The 21,237-nt window shown below is 40.2% G+C and overlaps 1 protein-coding gene across 1 annotated transcript; it reads left to right on the top strand.

The window, feature by feature from the left end:
* The first annotated feature begins 3,255 nt into the window (after positions 1 to 3,255).
* On the top strand, positions 3,256 to 20,666 carry LOC148837356 (occludin-like). Its single transcript, XM_088910792.1, has 9 exons — positions 3,256 to 3,389; positions 6,109 to 6,229; positions 6,951 to 7,635; positions 8,050 to 8,223; positions 11,825 to 11,952; positions 15,202 to 15,399; positions 17,293 to 17,464; positions 18,510 to 18,551; positions 19,471 to 20,666. Exons 2-9 carry the CDS (start codon positions 6,177 to 6,179, stop codon positions 19,567 to 19,569), a joined length of 1,551 nt encoding a protein of 516 aa, XP_088766918.1. The 5' UTR covers positions 3,256 to 3,389; positions 6,109 to 6,176; the 3' UTR covers positions 19,570 to 20,666.
* The last annotated feature ends 571 nt before the right edge of the window (positions 20,667 to 21,237 follow it).

Below are 21,237 nucleotides of genomic sequence, written 5' to 3'. Positions count from 1 at the left end.
ATTCCACAGATTTTCACTCCTGAACCAATTATCCAACCACGTCTCTCTCCCTGCAGTATTTAAACTTCCCTCACTCACCAACCCACGCTCACGATTGAGAAGCTTCCCTTAGAGTTCTCTACTGATTTTCACAGTTCCTGGACTAAACTCTTCCCTTATCGACTTCACTACTTGGATACTGCTTCTCAGATTTCTTGCCCTCGTTTGGATTTCCCTGGTAACCTGACTCATTGCTACTTCTCTCGACCTAGCCTCTGGAATCCATGCCTCGGATTAAGTTCTAGTGCTACTCTGCATTCCGCAGAGTTCACGGCATCGCACGGGATCCTCCTACTCAACCTATCGGTTCCTGACATAAGGCTTGGCATGGCTTGGCACCTCAGTACCTGTCGGAGCTACTGTAGCCCTACTCCTCACCTCACAACCTTCGCTCTTCTTATTGTGGTCTCCTACCTGTCCCCCAAGCCCGTCTACACTCTGAGTGACAGGGTCTTCTCCTGTTATGCCCCATAGCTCTGGAACTCTTTCCCCAAGGATATCAGAGAGTCACCTTCTCTAAACTCCTCAAAACCTTCTTTTTTGGAAGAGCCTTTACTTAACTGGTTCTGTTCTTTACCCCTCTGCTCCTGCTGTACTCAGTACCTCCATCTACAGTCTCCTCTCATTGTGTATTCTCAGTGTGTATATGTTATATTTTTTTCATTTTTGTTGTTATTGTTCTATAAAGTGCTTTGAGAAGCCACTTTTAAAGGCGCTATATACAATAAAGTTTATTATTGTTATTGTTATTATTATAATAAAGGGTTGTTGGCATCTTGTACAAGTTACTCAGCCATTGTGTCAAACCTAAGATCATGGGATCCTAAGATCATTTAACTATTAGCAACCAAAAGAGCTAAATTAAATGGCATGAAATGGCCTCCTGTTTTTGGAACTTTCTTTAGGTTAAGTAAGAAACAGTAACGTTTATCACTCAGACCTTATCACAGTATCTGTATCACAGTATCTGTGCCCCATGGTTTATACTATAAAAAATACTGAACAGTGGTTTTCACTTACAACTTAGTAACCTGTAGAGTAGGAAACAGGAGGTAGAGTAGTCAGAGAGCTAAATTGAACTGCCTGGCACAAATTAAGACTTGCAGTACTGTAACGGGACACATAGTAGGAACAGCTCTCCTGTGTATCAGAACGGTAGCCAGAGGAGCTGGAAGATTGCGAAGAAAAGCCTCATGTCCTTATCTATCTTAAGAATTATTTCTATGTCCTCAGCACCATTTTCACCACAACACATGTACTGTATCTAGGATTCTGCTATCCATGCTTTGTTTTTACTCAGCTGGCCTTAGAGTGGCATTGGGTCCTATATTTAAATCAATTATGGGTAAGATTCTCTGATGTACAGGAGTGAAAAATGAATAACTGATGGTTTTTTTAAAGCTTTTAGCCAAATATCATTTTTAATAATGCCACTATTTTTTTCTTACAAAATTGCATAAACATCTTGTCAGTAAATTTATTATCAAAACCCTTCATGAAATTATTTGACTATCTTATGATGATGGATTGCAAACCACACAAACTGGAACAATGGTGTTACTGTACATTTCTACTGCCTTTAAGTTCTCCAGATGCAAATAAATGCTGACTTGTTGTCCCATTTAACTGTCATGGTAGTCATGTCCTGTTTTGCAGTTATCAAATGCATTCTTTGTTGTGAAGCTCGGCTAGTCTATGTTGCTTCAGCGGCATATTGTTCGGATGCAGAGCGAGGGAGGAGTTGATACTGTATAGAATAATAACACACAAATACCCCAGGGCAACTTTCCACACTGTCAAGCTGGATCATTGGTAAGTCGTGTTGGTGGACCAGCAGATGTACAATCGTTGTTCATTTGAGACATTAAGACAAGATCCTGACTATTGGTCCTTAAAGATCCTCTGGTCCTGTTCACAAAAGTGGGGCCTGCCACATAAGAGTTCAGTATAAACACCTCTGTTTTGGAATTGGATCAGATCAGTTGGATTTCATTTTATAAATTATTCTGAATTGTAATTCCATTTATATATGATAACTGCTTTAATAGATACAATTACAATCCAAATACATATTTGGGGATGCTGGTGGATGCTGCACATTGGTGGTGGTGGAGGGGAGTCCCCATTACCTGTAAAGCGCTTTGAGTGGAGTGTCCAGAAAAGCGCTATGCAAGTGTAAGCAATTATTATTATTATATCTATTTTATCTACATTTTGGAACCCTAAAACGTTTTCTGGAAAGAAGAAGTTGATAATGAGAATTAAGAACAGGAAAATGATTTGATATAATTTTTCCACCTGTAAAATCTTGGATTGTTCAAATATCGTCTGCAAGAGATGCTGCTTTACTCTCATAATCTTTGTTGTTTGGACAAGACGGGTGATTTTTTTTATCTTAATTGGACCAATACATGAGCAATCCACGCTCTCGATTATAGCACGGTAAAAGACGAGCATTCCCGTCCAACTTCACTCTTAATCTTCGCAAAAATACAAACGCTGCTGAGGTCTGGAACAAACTCTCTCAATTTGAGTAGTCCAGCTCAGGTTGCTGTAAGATCGCAATTAGGGGCTCCCAGCTTTGCTGGTTAAAACTTTTTCTGCAGTTGTCAGCAAGAGAGTAGTTTCTGTCTCGTGATTTGGCAACGGGAAGAAAAAAGTTAATGAAAGTTTACTTCACCACTACAGCAACCAAACGACTGCGCACCGAAGGGAGTGTTTCGAATAAACATTCAGATCAAATGTATTAAAACCTACGTAGTGACGAGCATGTTTCTCATGTATGAAAATATGTTCACAGGAATGTGACAAGTTGACGGCTGCCATCTTGAAAATCTGACACGACTGTTTCTATCGATTTCACATTATAGAATTAAAATGCCTAGGGCTCCCGATACTAGTACAGATTACGGTTTCGTTGCTTTTATCATTTTCTCTATTCTAAACCAGCAGTTATTCAGCTGTGTAATTGGGGAGTGTTAATTAGAGGTACTGAATCCTGCAATTACAGGTAATCTAAAAAATATCTCCGACAAAAACTTCAAAAACACTCCACCTACGCGCACAGAAAGTTAACCTTCCAGTATCTACCAGAGGAACCGGTTGGTGTGCTTTGTTATGAATCCAGGTTTAGTCTACAGCGGGGTGGAAATCAAGCCTGACATCACCAATGAGGAACACGTAAAGGTTTATTTGATGCTGAACAGAGAACCGTTTCGGGATCACCAATGAGGTTGCAGACAGGAGCAGCACCAGCCCTGAGTCTCTGAGAGCAAGGTGTGTCCTGCGCCAGTATTAGCATACGAGTTTTAGCACACACAAGGCAGGTGTGGAAATACTGACGAGGTTTGGTAAGTTTATTGCTTATATATTGTTACGAGTATACGTACAATACATATTTTATACTTAGATTTTGTCTTGTTTAGTAGGTTAACATCAGAGAAGTACATCTGCGGGTGTTTTTTTCTATTGCCAGTGGCGTTTTCTCCATGTTGTTGTAATATTTTCTTCATGTTCTTTACCTAGTAAGGCTGATTTTTCAATTGAGATAATAGAAGAAAAATGTTCCGTTTTAAAAAACAGGTCAAAATACTGCAGCGAATTATTATTTTTTAATTGTAAAGTCGGCTTGCCGTAGACGATTATAATTTAACTCGGTAAAATGGTCGTTTTCCTGTCTGAGGCACCACTGAAAATGTTGGTTGTGTTCTGAGAGAATGTAAACATGATTTTCCTCGTTTCAGAAACGATTTGTTTCAGGTTTATTTCAAACGTACCCCTGAAAACGTTGCGCAAGGCACGAATGTCTGTTTTAGTTTCTTTGCACAGGTGTTTTGTCTTCAGGTATGATAGAGACTGGGCGGGTTTTAATAAATTAACGTCATCGTATTAATCTTCATAAAACTGCCTACTCTTGTTCTGTTCAAACCTGGTTAATCTGAATGGTGTTTTGTATGGCGAACCGAACATATACAGTATTTAAAAAATGGGGAGGTTTCACAAACTTAATGTTCATACAGGGTTATTCACGCTGCCTCTCCTCATTTTTAATTGAGCTTTTGAACTACATATTAAAGAATAAAACGGCTTCGCATTATAAACTGGAGCAGATATGAGATCTGTTTCTGAGGGTTGTTACCTAATTTTTTCGGTTTGTTTTGTTCAGTGATTGTAAAATGCCGAAAACTTTATTTAAGCTAGTATTTGTTGACACGAGTTGCCTATAATTACGCCAGAGAAATTTGCCAGTTCTCAATATTATTTGCGAGATCTCATTCCTAAAGAAGAATATTGTATTAAGCTTGTAGTGTCAAAACAACGGATCAAATACGACTCATCGAAATTAAAACTGACGGTAGAAAAACCACATTTTCGAAACTACCAAATTTCCAGTTGGACAACTTATAGCTTATTTGATATTAAATGCGTTTCTTAGACCTCTCCCAGTTTTAAGTGTACATTTTTAGTAATTGTTTGGAGATCCGCATACCCTTTTAACGGCCTTTCCTTTAGTGAATTGCGTTACAAACGTTTATTTGTGTTATCTTATGGAGGGCTGTTTTATGTTGAGCAGTAATTCATATTTTTATCACCTAGAGAGCATTCTCAAATCCTGATTAGCTTTATGAAGATTTTACTTTTTAGATACAACCACACCTTTTCATCCTTCGCGCTCGGTATTTACAAAAAACACACAGTGTTTAGATATGATGATCATGCGTTACCTGTTATTAAAAAAATATATATTTTCCCGTTTCAGATTGTTAAATAAATAAATGTTTAATTTCTGTACACCAATTCAAACACTAAGAAGAGTAAATGTCTGACGCATAATTTCTGGTACAAACCTTAATACGTTACTGTGTGTCTGTTCCTCACAGATGTGTTAAAAATTGTATATTTAATTTTTCTTTCATTATATGAAATATCAAATTCCTACTTCTGTAGGATTATTTTAAAACATAAACACTGTGGAATGTTGAAATGTCAACATTAAGGATTTTGGTTATATGGACAGTGACAATAGTTTCGTGTTCATGGAGAAGTAGGAGAACATTGTTTAGTCAGTGGAAAAGTGCAATATACTGTACTGTGGTTTAAAAATTCAAAGACTATATTAATGCAGAAATGTTAAAATATTTTGGAATGTGTTTTTAGGGGTCAGCTGTAAGCTATGTATTACACCTAAAGGAGGCTTCACAGCTGAAACATTGTGTTTTCTTCTCTTTTCAGCATGGAATAAACCTATTGCAGCTGTGTTTTATTCATATTTATTAATTATTCATGGAATAAACCTATTCCTTTGCAGCTATATATTACTAGTTTTCTGCTGAAATAAAACTTGAGTGCTAGTAAATGACTAATACATACCTTTTTATATATTGGGGAAACTTGGCACATATATATGTGCTGAATTTCACCTTGAGATTGCACAATCTCTTACATAAATGTATTAATTAATTCAGTAGGTGAACTAATATCTTGCTCCTGTGCTGTGTACTGGGTTCGACCCAGATGGGTCCTGTAATTCAGTAATGGATAAAGACGTTATCCATTGAAATGCTAGTGTGTTACTCATAAAGGATTAAGACATGGTTTATAGGAGACTCTTAAAATAAAGTGTTACTTTATTTTTATGTGCTGGCAAAAGTCTGATCATCAGAATTTGCAAAGTATGCGATTGTCTTTTCAGTTCTAAAATATCAAACAATCAATCAATGCAGAAAAAAGTATTGTTTGTTTTTTACAGCCATTAGGTTTGGAAATTCACCTGTTGGGCTGTCCTTGCTGAGAATTTACTGACACAGCAGCTTCATTTTTCAAACTTGAGAATTTGGAGGGAATTTGCAGGGTAGCTCTGCCCTTCTTCAAATGAGTTTTTGAATTTGTTCTAAAGCACAAAGTTGTGATGGACAGTCTACATTGTACTGGTTAACGTTGCAACGTTGCTGTCGCACTCTGGTACACTGAAACATCTGCCACAGTGGTCCTTGTCACTCTTGTAAATGACTTCAGTATCTGAAGATGGTCTCTCTGTATCCCTTAGCTTTCTTTGTTCTGGCTTTGCAGAAGTTACAGGACTGCACCCCTGACGAAACCAGACAGCAGCTACAGGAGGATCTGGCCTGGACCTGACCATGTCTTCAAAACCGAACGGGAGCCCCCCTCCCTACCACCCTGGCAGTGGCTAGTATGTGTGTTTTCCAATTCCTCAAGCAGCCCCACCCCGTCACTCGCAGAAGTCATATTTAAAGCCTCAGTTTGCATTGATGGAACAAGTTCCCTCTAGTTCCTGTATATGTGTATATATATATAATGTATATGTATATTCATATCTTCCAATCACACCTCTCTAAAACAGTGCCATAGGAAAAATTTTGTATTGTGTATATCCCTTTCTGTGTGTCTGTGTCTCATGGAGAGCAAGCTGGTTTATATGAAAAGACAAATTCCTAATGCAAGAAATTGTATATGGCCAATAAAGTGATCTTATCTTAAGTACAGTATGGTTCTTCATTCTTCAGGCCAATAAAAGACCCCCTGGTGCTTTTCAGAAACATGGGGTTGTTGACCCCAGTGTCTTGAGTAAATTGCTGGCCCCTCAATAAGGGAAAACTCTTGGAAAGTGGAAATGTGTGAATGGAAGGAATTATATTTGCCATTATTCTTAATGTACCAGCAATCAACAGTTTTGACCTTAATTACCTGGAATTACAATGTATACTTTTTTTTCTAGAGATGGCTTTTGTGTGTCTTTATTCGGGATCTTTTTACATTTTACCCAAGTAACACAAGGGACGTCTGTGACTTTGTCCTTTTTGACCTCGGCAGGTGTTCACGGGCCTGCAGTTTGTTTCGGAAACGTAGGTGATCGCTGCTCCACACACTGTTTTTTTTTTCTCCCGTTCCAGCCCCAACAGCATGTATTCGCAGCCAGTGGAGGTCTACAGCAGCCGCGTGATGTCCCAGCCCGCGTACTCCTACTACCCGGACGACGAGTTCCTGCACTTCTACAAGTGGAACTCCCCTCCGGGCATCATCAAGATCATGGCCATCATCATCGTCATCCTCTGCGTCGGCATCTTCGCTTGCGTGGCCTCCACGCTGGCCTGGGACACGGACATGGGGCTCTCGGGCTTCAGCGGGATTGGAGGCTCGTATGGGTCCGGGACCGGGTACAGCGGATTCGGTGGCTACGGCAGCTATGGGGGCTACGGCTCTGGAGGGTCTTATGGTTACGGGAACCTCGGAGGAAACTACATCGACCCCAGGACGTGCAAGGGATTCATCATTACGATGGCGGCCATGTGCTTCGTGACGATGCTGGTGATCTTCATCTTGGTCATCTCCAGGCAGAGCGTCTCCAGGTCCAGGAGGTTTTACCTGGCCGTGATCATCATCGCCGCCATCTTGTGCGTCTTAATGTTCATCGCCACCATCGTCTACCTGGTGGGGGTGAACCCTGCCGCGCAGACCTCTGGTTCCATTTACTACAACCAGGTCATAGCGCTCTGCTCCCAGTATCAGAACCCAGTTCCTTCTGGGGTCTTCGTTAACCAGTACCTTTACCATTACTGCGTCGTCGAGCCGCAAGAGGTTAGTGACACTCTCGTTTCACTCTATGTGTGGGCTTCAGCCAGACAGTTGTCTTTTTGTGTGAAGCTGAAGTGTCTAAACTTGCAACAAAGGTCGTTTTTAGAACAGAATTGAATTTCTTTTAAGGCCAAGTTTCTGTTGCTTTCTCAGTTGTCACCCCCATTCACTGTGAAGTGTTAAAGCAGAAGTTAGTTAAGCTATTATCTTTTGCGGCTATCAAAATGTGAGCATATATTACTCTTTTTTTCTGTACCATTTTAGTGTGATCTATTTTTTTATGCTGAAGGTGTAAAATGGGTTTGTGAATTGCTAGCATTGAAACACTTCATGTCATCAACTTCACATGGATGCATTAAGTTAGACATTTTAGGTTGAGCTCAGGAGTCTCAAACCCTTCTTTTTATGTCTTTTCAGGCTATTGCCATTGTGTTTGGCTTCCTTGTAGCTGTCGCGTTGGTCGTTATCCTCGCCTTCGCTGTTATAACGAGAAATAAAATCAATCGCTATGGAAAAGAGAGGATCTTGTGGAACAAATTTAAAGTCATTGATGAGGTTGAGGAGGAGGCACCTGCCCATGTGGAAGAATGGGTAAGTTCCACCAATACAAAAAGCAAGTGAATTTTTTCTTATTGTTTGAAGACCACGGATTACTGTTTTTTTTTAAAGATGTAGCTTCTAGCTGACAAAGACCACGGAATCTTATGTCTCTTAATCATTGTCTGGGTTTCACTTGCATCAGCTGTGGTTTTATATTTTTACTTTCAGCCAAATTCCTCTTAACTTTGTTATTAGTCTGAAAGGTTCATGTGTTATTTTACACAAGTCTACAGGAGTGTTTCCCCGTCTTCTTTTAAAGCCCTGAATAACTATTGTCCCTCGTATTTTCATGTGTCAGGTTGGAGCGTATAAAATAGTGGTATATAACAAAGCTGCTTTTATTAACTTTTTTTTAATTTTGTAAAATAAATTAATTGTATTCTTTGTTTCTATTGTTCCTAATAATCAAGCTTCAGAAGTGCTGTGCAGAGCAGTGCCAAGAAATAAAATTGTGCCTCAAAGATCTTAAGATCTAGTTTTCTATGTTTGGAGTTCACAATACATTCTCCTTTATTTAGGCAAACTCAGTACTCATAAAAAAAACAGCTTTAAACGTGTTAGATGACATTTTAGGATATAAAGTTTTGAACATAAAATCTATTCTAATACTGTTACAGAGAATTTGAAGCTATTGGTTAAAATTAGTTTTGATTTGTTTATGGTCTGAAGGTATTGGGGGGGGGAGGGGGGAACTGCAGGTGGATTTAATTTATATTCTTACATTTCATTTGCAGAGTAATTGATTACCAAGCTATCAGGGTTTGATTTAGCTCCCCTTAATTTGGATTTGTTAGCTGAATCTCATTAAAGCTCTTAGCTTTTTAAAGACCTTTTGGTTTCATATGCTTAACCACTGGTGTTGAAATGGTGTCCAGAAATTAAGGGTTCTGAACGGTGTCTGGTGGAGGAAGCTGTGTATAGTGGATAGTTTCCTCTTATGTCAGGAGTACATTTCATGCAGGTTTCTGGGTGTGTCTTGCAGAGGTAGTTTCAGCTGTGTTTCCTGAAAGCCTGGAGGTGACATCTTTGCAATGTTTCACCTATTCCAGACTGTTCTCTGGCAGAAGATCGCTGCCATCCTAATCAATTGATACTTGAAAAAACAGGAGTTCAGAGTTTGATTTAGAAGTTAATAATAAAAGTTCCAGTCTCAGGTAGATATTTATAGCCACCCATACTCTCTACAATTCAATGGCATCGTTCTCAACATTTAAAACCTTTTCTGTTGTGTGTGCAATATTCAAGTTTTTGTACGTTCACATTTTGTTTAATGGTAATACAGCTGTGATGTTAGGATTTGTATATATTTAAGCTTTGAAATAAATAATGTATATATTTAAGCATTAAGAGAAAATAATGTTTTCCTGATTGCAGATTTTTTAACCCACTACCGTGATCATAACCTTGAAACTACAGATGATCTATTAGGTTTTGTCCTGCATTAATAAGAGACTTGAATAAAGTCATCCTGGTGTGTACTGCCTTTTCATCTTGGAACACGGTTCGGAAAATAAGCTGCACCCACCATTTTCTGTACTTTCCTATGTATTGCAGTGCTAATTTGCGTTTATTAATCACAGTGTTTTGGTAAATGGGTCCTTAGATCCGGGAGTCCTGTACAATTGGGCTTAATGAAACCAGAGAGTTTCACAAATGCAGTTGCCTTTCTGTGGTCACTTCTTCTCCTTTATTTTTTCACGACCACCCCGATACCTTTCCTTTCGAATATTAATACAGCATGCAGGCACTGGGATCTGGAGAGAGTTTGTCTGCTCTTTCAGGTTTCTTTTCCTAGCGGGTTTTACAGAGATTTATATGTGCAAGATCATTCGATATCCCCTCTACCCTCTGCTTGTGTGGAGACGTCCACAGTGCTTCCAGAGCTTCAGTAGGCTTTGAGCAAGTCTGGGGGGAGGGTGTCTCCGTTCTGTTGTTTTTGTGTAAAGGGGCAGTGGCTTAACAGCCTTTAGGCTGTGATTCTATCTAGTTTCTGTTCTCGGGATGGAACTGCAAAAGTAGACGGACTGGTTTACTAACTGGATTGAAGGTTTGTGTGCTGACAGCAGACGTGCAGAGGGAAACCTGACCCCAGGAGAGCACTGGCTTTTCGTAGTGCTTGCTAAAAACCCAGGGCCAGCTGTTCAAGGCGGTATACCTGGATGTCATGGCAAGACAGCTTTAAAGCTGTTGGATGTTTTTGTACATTTTCCCCACTGTCTCTGGCAGACAGCGTTCCATATTTTGAACATTAATGGGCTAACCCCAAAATGAAATACCTGGCAATAGAGAAGCTATTAAACATTGAAATGTGATTTGAACTCATCCCATGAGACGATTGAAATTGAAACCACCAGAGTGTTAGATTAGCACTAACCTCATGCTGCGTGTTGTAATTGGGGTTTCTTATACATGGGGTTTTCGTCTTCACCTTGCATGTGTGACAGCCCGGAAGCAGCCTTGTGCCAGATGTGCTTGTCAACACTTGATACTCCTTCCTTTAACCAACGGTAAAGGAAAAAAAGTGTCAGAAAATTAAATGCAAATTAATTTTGCACTTTATATAAATTAATCCATAGAGTTATGAATTGTAAAGCACTGCTAGCACAAAAGTGCATAAAGATGTTGAAGATAATGATTTGTACCAAGGCCCGTTAAGTTTAATGATTTAAGGTTCCGGAATTCAGATCTTCTTGTGTGTTCTAACTGCATTGTGTGTTGGAACCTGCATTATCTCTTGTGAAGATGGGTTTTTGCCATTGGCTCTGGTTATCACTTCCCAGAGCACTTGCAGTGGAACTAGACAAATAGAATGAAATGAGAGTTAAGGGCTGAATGGTCTCTCATTGGTGAATATTCTAATATTTTGAATGTGGTTGGAAGAGCTTTTATACAAATATGGTGATTTTCAATAAAGTGCCTTGTCAACCCCCTGGCAACATGCATGGTATTTTTAATTAGGGCTTGATTTAGTTCTACAGTAGTAACTATGATCACATTTTCACCCAAATACAACTGCAGACCTAACGGAGGAACACTTTAGACACAGTGCATCGTTTCCGTTAAGTTTTAAGGTTGCGGTGAACGTCAGGACGGTTACAAATGAGAGGGCTCTGTCCGGCTTATGAAGCTTGGTTGGTAGTTACGTAGATCTCGTCCAGCAGTTTCTTGAATGAAGACAGTGTATCAGCTTGAATCACATGGTTGAACAGCTTGTCCCACACTCCCACAGCCCTTTGTGTAAAGAAGTGCTCCCTCTTCTGAGTAAAGCATTTCCCTGTAGTTTCAGTTTGTGCTTTTGTCTTTCACTGTTTATTCTGAAGAAATCAACTGGAACCACCGGCCAGGACCCTTGAGGGTTTAGAATACTTGTTGTCTCATTGAAATCAAGACTGACAATATCACAGATATGTTATTGGATAGGGAGGGGACTGAAAACGCATAAGCTGTGTTTTGTTATAATACTCTGGACCGTTCACTTCCTGTATCTAAAAAACATTTCACTCCCTATACTTCTCCAGCCTCACCATCTCAAGATGGCAGCTGCCAGGTACTTCTGTCGGGGAGATTGACTTGCCTTCTCTTGTCTGTGCAGGTCAAAAATGTGTCGGGGGACCCAGATGGAGTTGTAGCGGACTACCCAGATAAGCTCCGTGGCTCCACCAGTGTGCTGGACAATGGCAGCTATGATGACAGTAAGCCTTACAAAGGCAACTACCCCATGTAAGTACGTTGTTGAACCTTGCTGGTGGAGGCGGTCTTAGCCTGAGATTGGCTTTCAATGTTTTAACAGTAGACGCTAAAAATATATTGGTAACTGCTGCCTGTTGTGGCTGTTTTGATATTTTGTTTCGCAATAATAAACTTGCTGGATTAATTCAGCAAGATTGCTGGATGCCTGTCTTTTGCGTTCTCCAACAAACTTTGGTGCTGAAGTGTGCATTTTGGTTGCCAGTTGACTTCAATACCGCGTCGCTAGTTTTAGTTTTTTTCAACACACGGGGTTCAGTGATATTTATTTCAGGCATGGCACTGAAGTTTTCAGTTAAAGAGATCTGAAACAATTTCACTGCTTGTCACGCATTGAACCACTGTAGCTTAACATGTGATCGAAACCTCAACACTGTTATTAGGGATTTTTCATGTTCATTGTTTTTTTTTTAATAATCATTTTAATAATCTTTTTTTTGTGATCCAAAGATTCTGTTCTTAGTGAAAGGACATCAGTATGTCACAAGTGCTCCCCAAAGGAAATATAATTTTGTGTTCACACTTTAAAAATACAATTGCTGTGCCCGGTAGTGTGGACTGTAATTAATCACTTTGCTTGAAATGAGCATGATTACCAAGGCTGTGTCGTTCTTCCTGTATGAATAGCCAGGTCTGAGCTGGGCTGTGCAATATCAACCCTCTAACAGGAAAAACTCGAGCTCAGCTGGGAAATGTTAGCTTGTGGAGCTCCTTGATTTTTTTTAGAAACCATCTGGGCATTGTTCTTTTTACAAGGTAAAAACAAAACTAGATATTCCTAATTACACCTCCGAAACTTCAAAGCAGAGCTCTTCTCTATTTTAGAAAAAGTGCAGAGAAGAAAACAGATTGTTTATAGAATTTTAATAGGTTGCACTTTCTCACTGCTTGGCATTAGGTGATTGTTGTAAAGTGACGTAAGACCACTTACACAGCTCTTGCTGGTTTGTGGAGTCACAGAAATCCCAGTGTCACCACCAGTACAAGTGGAGACTTGCTGGCAGCCTTGTGGCTGGATGTTTTTGTGGTCTTGCTGTACTCGTTCTGTTTTTATGCTCCCAGGAGCAGGTAAATGCCTGAATGGTGTCAGTATGTTCAGCAATGTCCCCATGCAATACACATTTGGAGTGTTTCATTAATTCTTTATTGACATTTTCACATAAAATGCCATGCTGTTTGAGATCTCAATAGTCTTTTTTTATATATGTAGCACCTCAGAGCTGTTATAAGAATAAGGATTCAGGGGGTTAAGTAGAATGGTGCTACTTTTATATATTATGGCTTAGGACAACATTTAATTGCGAGGTTGAAGTATAAAACATCATAATGTAACAAAAATACCACTTATAACTACCTGGAAAGTGAAGTTTTTGGAGGAAACTCTCAGGAGCTCATTGTTTGGAAGCAGTCCAGTGGTTTATGCTGCTGTTTGCTAGTATAGGGAAGTGCTTGAGGGAGGAACTGAAGGGAGAGGTAAGGAGTGAAAACAGGTTGAGCTTAAATATGTTCCTGCTTTGCGAGATGTTAATTGTGATTATTCGGTTGGAGCCTTTCATCTAAAAGGATCCCAAAGCTCTTGACATGCAGGGACCCTCATCACCCACCACAGAAGCACAGCACCCACGTGGGTGACATCCTGCAGCTCTGCCACAGCAGAGCAGTGAGATCTGAGAAAGTGGTGCAGCAGTTGAGTTAAGGAGGATCTTAAGGTAGCCCAAATGAGCAAGCCCGAAGCAGAATTTGACCAGGATGCCAGTGTTAACTCCTGTTTTTATGTGTCGCACCCTGGGATCCTCAGTGTAATTAAGCAGTCTGGGCTGTGGTTTCTGTCTCATGTGAAGAACAGCACCTCCTTACAGCACAGTGTCTCTGGACACTGTATTGGCGCTTTTGTTTTGGAAATTGCAGTTCAGAGAGTAGAGCGCCACCTACTGGTCTACAGCACCTCCTGCAGAAGCAAGTGCTGTTGATTTGCCTTGGAGATCTTCATTCCCAGTGTTCCCCAGGCCCGGTGATGCTAAGCTTTTAACATTTGACGAGATCAGACCACACAGCGGCAATGTCGCCGATGCTAATAGAACTATGATCCAGAGATTCTGAGAGTGTTTGCAAGAGATGAGCTATACTCTCAGTTGTTAAAGGCAAGGTCACTGACAGCAGCAAAAGTGATCATTATGTGATCCTGCACCTTCCGAGCAGTCCTTACCGCATTGCCACAAGCATGTGATGTGCTGATGTGTCTTATTGCAGTGGAGGAGGAGGACTCCACCCCTGTTTTCTTACACTGCAGTTTCATAGTCTACTCTAATTGACTGTTTGGTGAGACTGCCCTTGTGGTTTCTGTCGGCTGTGTTTTGTAGGTAGGGCCAGGCACATTTTTTTTTCTTAAAAGTGCCTGGTCGTTAAAGATTAAATTTTCAGCAAGGAAAGCTTTTTTCTTCTTAATAGAGGGGAAAAATGCACAAAACTTTAAATGGCTGCATAGAAAAGGAAAGGACAATTTCTATATGCCATAAACATTATCATGTTTCTCCACCCTGTTCCAGCTTGGTGTTAATTCTGTGAAGAGCCTCTGCAGTATCTGGATACATATACTCACGAGAATGTTTCCCAATACCGATTTAAGGCATATTCATGTTTATTTTTTGTAATGCAAACGTGGACGTAAGCTGTACCACTTAGCCTGACAAGGCAGGGGTAGTCAGCAAAAATGAGTCAGTGTTGTAATTCAGACTTGTATCTTAAAATAGAATGACCTGGAATGTTTGGAATTCCTGCTTGTACAGACAAGAAAGAAATGGATTTGTTTTGAACAGTTTCTTTGAGCTGAATGTTGTCTGGTGTTAAATGGATTAATAGAGACTGGTTCATAAAAATGCAAAGAAAAAGCTTTTAAATTCACTAATTACATTCTCTGTGCCAAAAATACAGAACTTAAACCATGCTATTTTCCCTTATGCTGAATTCATGGACAAACAGATTACATGCAAAAACCTGAACTTTACGTAACCACCTTGTAGCCTGATCTTACCAGGATCAGGCTACAGGGTGTAAAGCACTCTGGGATAGTTTGAGGTGAAAAGCATGTATATAAGGACATTTACTACCCCGTTTTCAGCCTCATTTATTGCATCTGCATTAAAGCATGTGGTATGACTTCTTGCCGGAGCGCCATCAGTGAGAATGTTATTTTCTGCTGTGTTCCTCACTTGCCGATCGCAGGGAGCCGGAGCTGACTGTGCCCCTGCAGAGCCGGCCTTACCCGCCCTACAGCAGCAGCTCGGAGATGACGGATTCGACCAAGAAGCCCCCCAGGAAGAGGCGCCCAGGCCGGCCACGGCGCACGGAGGGGCAGGACTACGACACCGACTACACGACGGGCGCAGAATCTGCCGATGAGCTGGACGATGAGTGGGAAAGGTGAACGAGCTTTTTCACTTTCAATTAGACAAGACAAATAGAGTGCTTCTAGCTTTCTGCGGACATCAGTTTAATATGCTTTAGCTGTTCAAAGTATTAGGAATTCAGGAGAATAAACTCTCTCAAGTTCAAGTTTATTTGTCATCCCAGCCATATACAAGTATACAGAGAGGAGCGAGATATCGTTCTCCAGGTCTGCGGTGTGAATACAGACAAGACACTGACAAGACAATGCTATAGACAATGTAGACCTAGACATTTCTGACAGGGTACATACTGTAAAGGGCCATGTGCAATTTACTTTACAGGATTGTGCAAAGAATACATCAGACAGTATGACTGACATTAGGCAAAACAGAACTAGGTTTCAAGATTTGGAGTAGGTGCAGTAGGTACCAGGGTGTTGAGGAACCAGAAAGCCTGTGGGGAAAAAGCTGTTACAGAGTCTGGTGGAGATGGCCTGTACACTGCGATACCTTTTCCCAGCTGGTAGGAGGGCGCAGAGGTTGCAGGAGGGGTGGGAGGGATTGTTCACAATACTGGAGGCTTTGTGTGTGCAGCGTGTGTGGTCGATGTCCTGAATGGACGGACGGGAGGCTCCAATGATGTTTCTCTGGGGCAGGAAAGCAGTGGTTACCCTGCAGTGTGGGAGATATTTCCATTGGCTCATCTGACCAGAGCAACTGTGAGGCTTTAAATCCGAGTGAAGCAGCCATCTGGTCTCTCTCACTTATTTCACTGCTTCACATTCTGGTGAAATGATGGAAAGGGGCTACACTGCAAGTATTTCAACACCTTGTAGAAAACATCCCACATCCTATTCTGTCTCTGCTTGCTGCCTAGAGAGACCCAGCAAGTTATTTAGGAATAACAAAATACTGGTGTCTCAGTATTTTGGCTAGGGATTGTGTGTAATGCAAACATTACATTTTGGTCACATTTTTCTGGGGGAAGGCACATTCTGTTGCTGAGGTTTAGTAAAAGTTCATTTCAGGCTGTGTTATTTTTTTTTTCTTTGCCCCCATGATCCTCAGCTCCTGAAAATCCCATCTCCATGGTGCCAGTTGGGCCCCATTTCACCTGAGATAGACACTTGTACCTCTTTTCACGAATGTTCTTTTTATGAAAATTCAATATTGCCAAGCTTGTGAAGTGTTACCCACATTTTGAACAACGAAAGCCAACTTGGAAACTATGAAAAAAGCGATATGAAATTAAATTCTGAAACCTCCACCCATCGTAGAGTGTGAAGAGGAAGGCATCATACAACTCATCACATTCCGCTAACTACTATGGGTGAGAGCTAGCACAGAGAATACAGAGTGGCAGGAGAGATGTGCAGTACAGTTCACCATGTCTTATTTCATGCATTGTTCACTATTGTGTGCCTCTTTTCATGTAAGCAAATTTGTGGTTTAAACTTTATCATGGACCTTAAAGATCTTAAGAAAATTGTGAGTGTGTGTTTAATTACACAAAACGCAAATACGTAGGTATGATTTGATGCGTCTAACTAGGTAAGCAATGTTTTTTATTTCTAAAAACACAAACCACAGTATGAATGTTAGTCATTATACTTTCTTTTGTCATCTTTTGGTGGGGAAAAAAATAAAAGTAGAGGTGGCATTTCTGGGATCCGGTACAGATTGTAGTTTTTCCTCAGAGGAAATAATAAAAATAGGTTTTTCTTTTTAAGAATTTTCACTGTACAGAACCGTGTTTCTGGGAAAGGATTGCGTTCGTAAAAAGAGATACGGGTGTACCAGGAGCCAAAACGGATCATTTCCTTTAGAAAAAGAATGAAATTAATACGACTTCTTAGACCTCAGGAAGGGTGGTTCCTAAAGTAGTAAATCCCCCGGGCTTGATCCGAATCCCATCCTTGTGCTGCAGCGAGTTCCCGCCCATCGCCAGTGAACAGGACAGGCAGGATTACAAGCAGGAGTTCGACAGGGACCATCTGGAGTACAAGAAGCTGCAGGCCGAGATGGACGAGGTCAACAAGAAGCTGTCGGAGGTGGACAGAGAGCTGGATGAGCTGGAAGAAGGCAGCCCACAGTACCTGGTAAGTGTGGTCTTGCTGAACCTCTGGCGAGCTGCTCCATCGTTTCACCCTGAAAGAAATGCCCTGGTTTTTACTTGTAAGGGCATTTGTGCTGAGCTGGCGGTGTGGTGGGGTAACTGCACAGCAGGGTCTGTATGTGCTGATTGGCACAGAAGGAAATTTAGAGCACTGTGTTAGTCTTCACTATAAGGTATCTGAAGGTGTCCAAGGTGTTTTTTAGATGTCAAAATAATTGGTGTGTCACTGCGTAGAGCTGCAGTTCACACTTTACTGGGAGGGTTTAAAAATGATTAGGGAGAGTTAATGGATTCCTTTCCAGCATATTAGTTTTGGAATTATTCCAATCATTCCATCAGGTGAAAGTAACACTTCGGTCTGGCCAGCAGGGTGTTGTAAGAAACCAAGTGAGTTTAAATTAGCAGCACAACAGAACAGGCGCACAAGACGAATCTAGCTAGTGAGTACTTGCTGCCTGCCCAAGTACCCACTACCCCACATCTGTACCTCAATGTGGTATTTTTCTAGTATCGTAACAAACGCTCCAGGTTCTGTGTCAGCAGCGTGGAGAATGACAGGCTTTGTTACAGTAAGGGAGTGATAATCACAGGCAGACAGGACACGGGGGAAGGTTTCATGCTATTTTAGCTGATTACTGTTAAGTTTGTGGTTACTGCTTTTTATTTTAGTTATTTAAATTAACTTAAAGCCCATGCATTTAGTTTAGTGAGTTAATTATCTGGAAAGATGAAGTGTTGTTTTTGGCAGCTACACAGTGTTTCCATTTCAGATGAACTCTATACTACCTAACCGAATGCCTCACTCACTGCAAAGCTCGAAAACACAATTGTTCTAGGCGTGGAGAAGTTGGTTGAAGGGTGACCCATCACCCTGCTGGACTGGTGGCTCTTCAGGATCAGGGCTGGCCACTCCGGCTCTAGTGAAGGGCCTTGGTGTCCCCCTTGTCAGCGTGGTCACAAAATGATGCTACACCTAGGTTTTCACTGACCGCACTTTTAATTTTTGATTCTTTCACTTATTTTAACAGGATGCCGTTGACGAATACCACAGACTGAAGGATATTAAGAAGGTGGGTTCATGTATAAGTGTATGCAGGTTCCATGTGAGTTCTTCTAATCGTGTAAGGCAGAGGTTCCCAGTGCTGGTCCTGGAGGCTCACACGCCTGCTGGTTCTCTTTCCAGCTCAGCTCGGTTGCCTTAACTCAACTAACGGTTGGCTTGATTGGAATATTTTTGGAAGTCTTTGTCTGCTCAAGTTTGAGATTTTACTTATGAAATGCAACGATTAAGTGGTTTCTTTTTTCAGTTTGAGAGGATAAGTTTAAAAATATGTAATTTTCCTGTTGATACCTGTGAAAACAATTCTTGGGGAGTAAGATATAATGGAAGCTTGTGAATAGTGTCTTTTTAAGCTTTTGGAGCACCAATATATACCATATCATTTCCATATTTAAATAAAAAGAGTCTGCAAAAATGGCAGGTACATGATGAGCTAAGGCATGTTTAAATTATATAAATTGGAAAAAACAATTATCCCAAGCAGAACATGAAGAAGTAATGGTGAACATTCCAGCTTAAGACTGCTTAACAAAACAGTTGTGCAGAAACTGAGGTTTGTGAGTGTCATAAGGCATTGTGGAGGGCAGCATGACTTTTAAAACTGTCCCCCACAACTCTTGGGCTATGGATTTGGTTCCTGACTGGGTATCTAGTAGTCTACATGTTCTCCTCGCATTTGGATGGGTTCCTTTGGGGTGCTTTGATTTTTTTTTCATGACGTTGTCCCTGTTGGTATGTATATACTGTATATCCACAGGATACAGGATATTGACTTGATCTCTTTCAGGCCGATGTGGGGATGGTGCCGGGAAACTGATGGAATAAAAAGAAGCTATTCGTGATCGTTGTGAATTGAAGGAGAATATTTCTCGGCTTTTTTTTTAGTTGACCGAAAGCGATTAATTGCATTTTTCTTTTCAATTTTGCAGTCTTCCGACTACCAGAAGAAAAAGCAGCGCTGTAAATATCTGAAAGGGAAACTGTCCCACATCAAAAAGATGGTCAGCGACTATGATCGGCAAGCGTGAGCCAGCAAGCCACAGTGCCAGCTGGACTCTGCCCACTCGTCAGTGCTAAGAAACGGGAGGAGGAGATTGAAGGGGCAGTTTTCTAGGCTATCTTGTTTGAATGGGAGGCCTTTGGTATTGATTGATGATGTGTTCCTTTTTCTTGTTTTTTTTTTTAAACCCTAAGAACTAGAGGAAAGTTTCCTGGAAGTGATCTGAAAGATTAGACCTCTAATTTTTAAACTATGAAACTGGGCAAGATAGTTTTGATATTTAAATTTTTCTCATGTCTAAGGGAAACCTTTTACTGCATGATTTAGCCTTTTGACATAAGATTGAGCAGACACATAGACTAACAGTCCTTCCACAACTTTATCCTTTTTTTTTTTACTTTTGTAAAATACGTAGTTGTACACTAAATAACTCTTCTAGTTGGGCATGCTAAAATATTTTTGAATTGCGTATTTTGATTGGCTCGGAATGGGCATCTTCCAGTTCAGTTATATATTTTATTACAGTTATGTTTGGAAGCCTTCAGTCTTCAATTTTTTTTAATTTCCTGCCATTAAAAGCACACCTTACGCTGAGAAAAGGATGTGCAAACCATTTCCCCCTGTTTAATATTTTGGGTACACGGGGACGTTTTCGCCTCAGGAAAAACATTTTCTGCTCCGAAAAAAAATTCTTAGACTGTACAAGTAAAATGTGTTACTAAATAGATATTTTAACATGCTTTCTAAGTGAAAATGCTATATATGCTGTGACAGTCTTTTTAATCCAGTGAATATTTTGTAAATATAGTTTTGATATGTTGGATATACCAATCTGCTGAAATGTGTATATTTCTCTAGCTTTTTTAACATTCTGTATTTTATCTCTTGATGTGAATAATGCTTGATGTTGTGTCTTTCTTAATATGGTTCTTGGCCTTTCATTAAACCACTGCAGAACACCGTTACAAAGCAGCATTTTATACTGCTTAAGAAATGAGATTAATTACTTTGTTGGAGCTGATTAGACTTACTTTTGTTTTATTAGTGATCATAGATTAAGTAAACTAGGTTGAAATATTTTTATTTTGTATAAATGGACAATAAAGTACTTTAAGAAGACAAAAACCTGAATGTCATTAATTTATGGTAAATGTTTGTATTGTCTTATTCCTTGTTTAGTTTTTCAATGGAAGATTATAAAGCAGTAAATAAACTTCTGAATGGAGTGAAATACCACTGCGATCAGAGATCAGTGTCTTACTGATAATTATACTAACGTACACTACAGTTGTGATTTGAACATGGCTAATATTTGAGGGGTTGAGACAGCAATTGTATCTGTAGATTGTAGTGAAATACACATTTCTTTGTATGTGGCAAACAAGCAAATTTCACCACCTCTAACTTGGGAAGATTGAACAAATCCATCCCCAACACAATACATATAGACCATCTACTGTATCTGCCTCTGTAGCATTCTACATGAATTGGGGAATATTGGTCTGGTTTGCTGATTACTAAATTCACGACACCCTCATTGTGATTGAGACTAGCGTGAGTTCATCTTCCTGCTCGAAATGCATGCTTGTGGTTGCTGCAGAGAAAAATACAATTTTGCCATCTTTACAAAATCTTAGTTACCATGAATATTCTGTTTTATGCCATCATGTAAAATTATATACTGTAGCAGTGAAAC

Source organism: Atractosteus spatula, chromosome 3 (genome assembly GCF_055471065.1).
Source record: "Atractosteus spatula isolate fAtrSpa1 chromosome 3, fAtrSpa1.hap1, whole genome shotgun sequence".
NCBI lineage: Eukaryota > Metazoa > Chordata > Actinopteri > Semionotiformes > Lepisosteidae > Atractosteus > Atractosteus spatula.
Note: the sequence above shows the minus strand (reverse complement) of the source record. Positions and strands in the feature narration are given on the sequence as shown.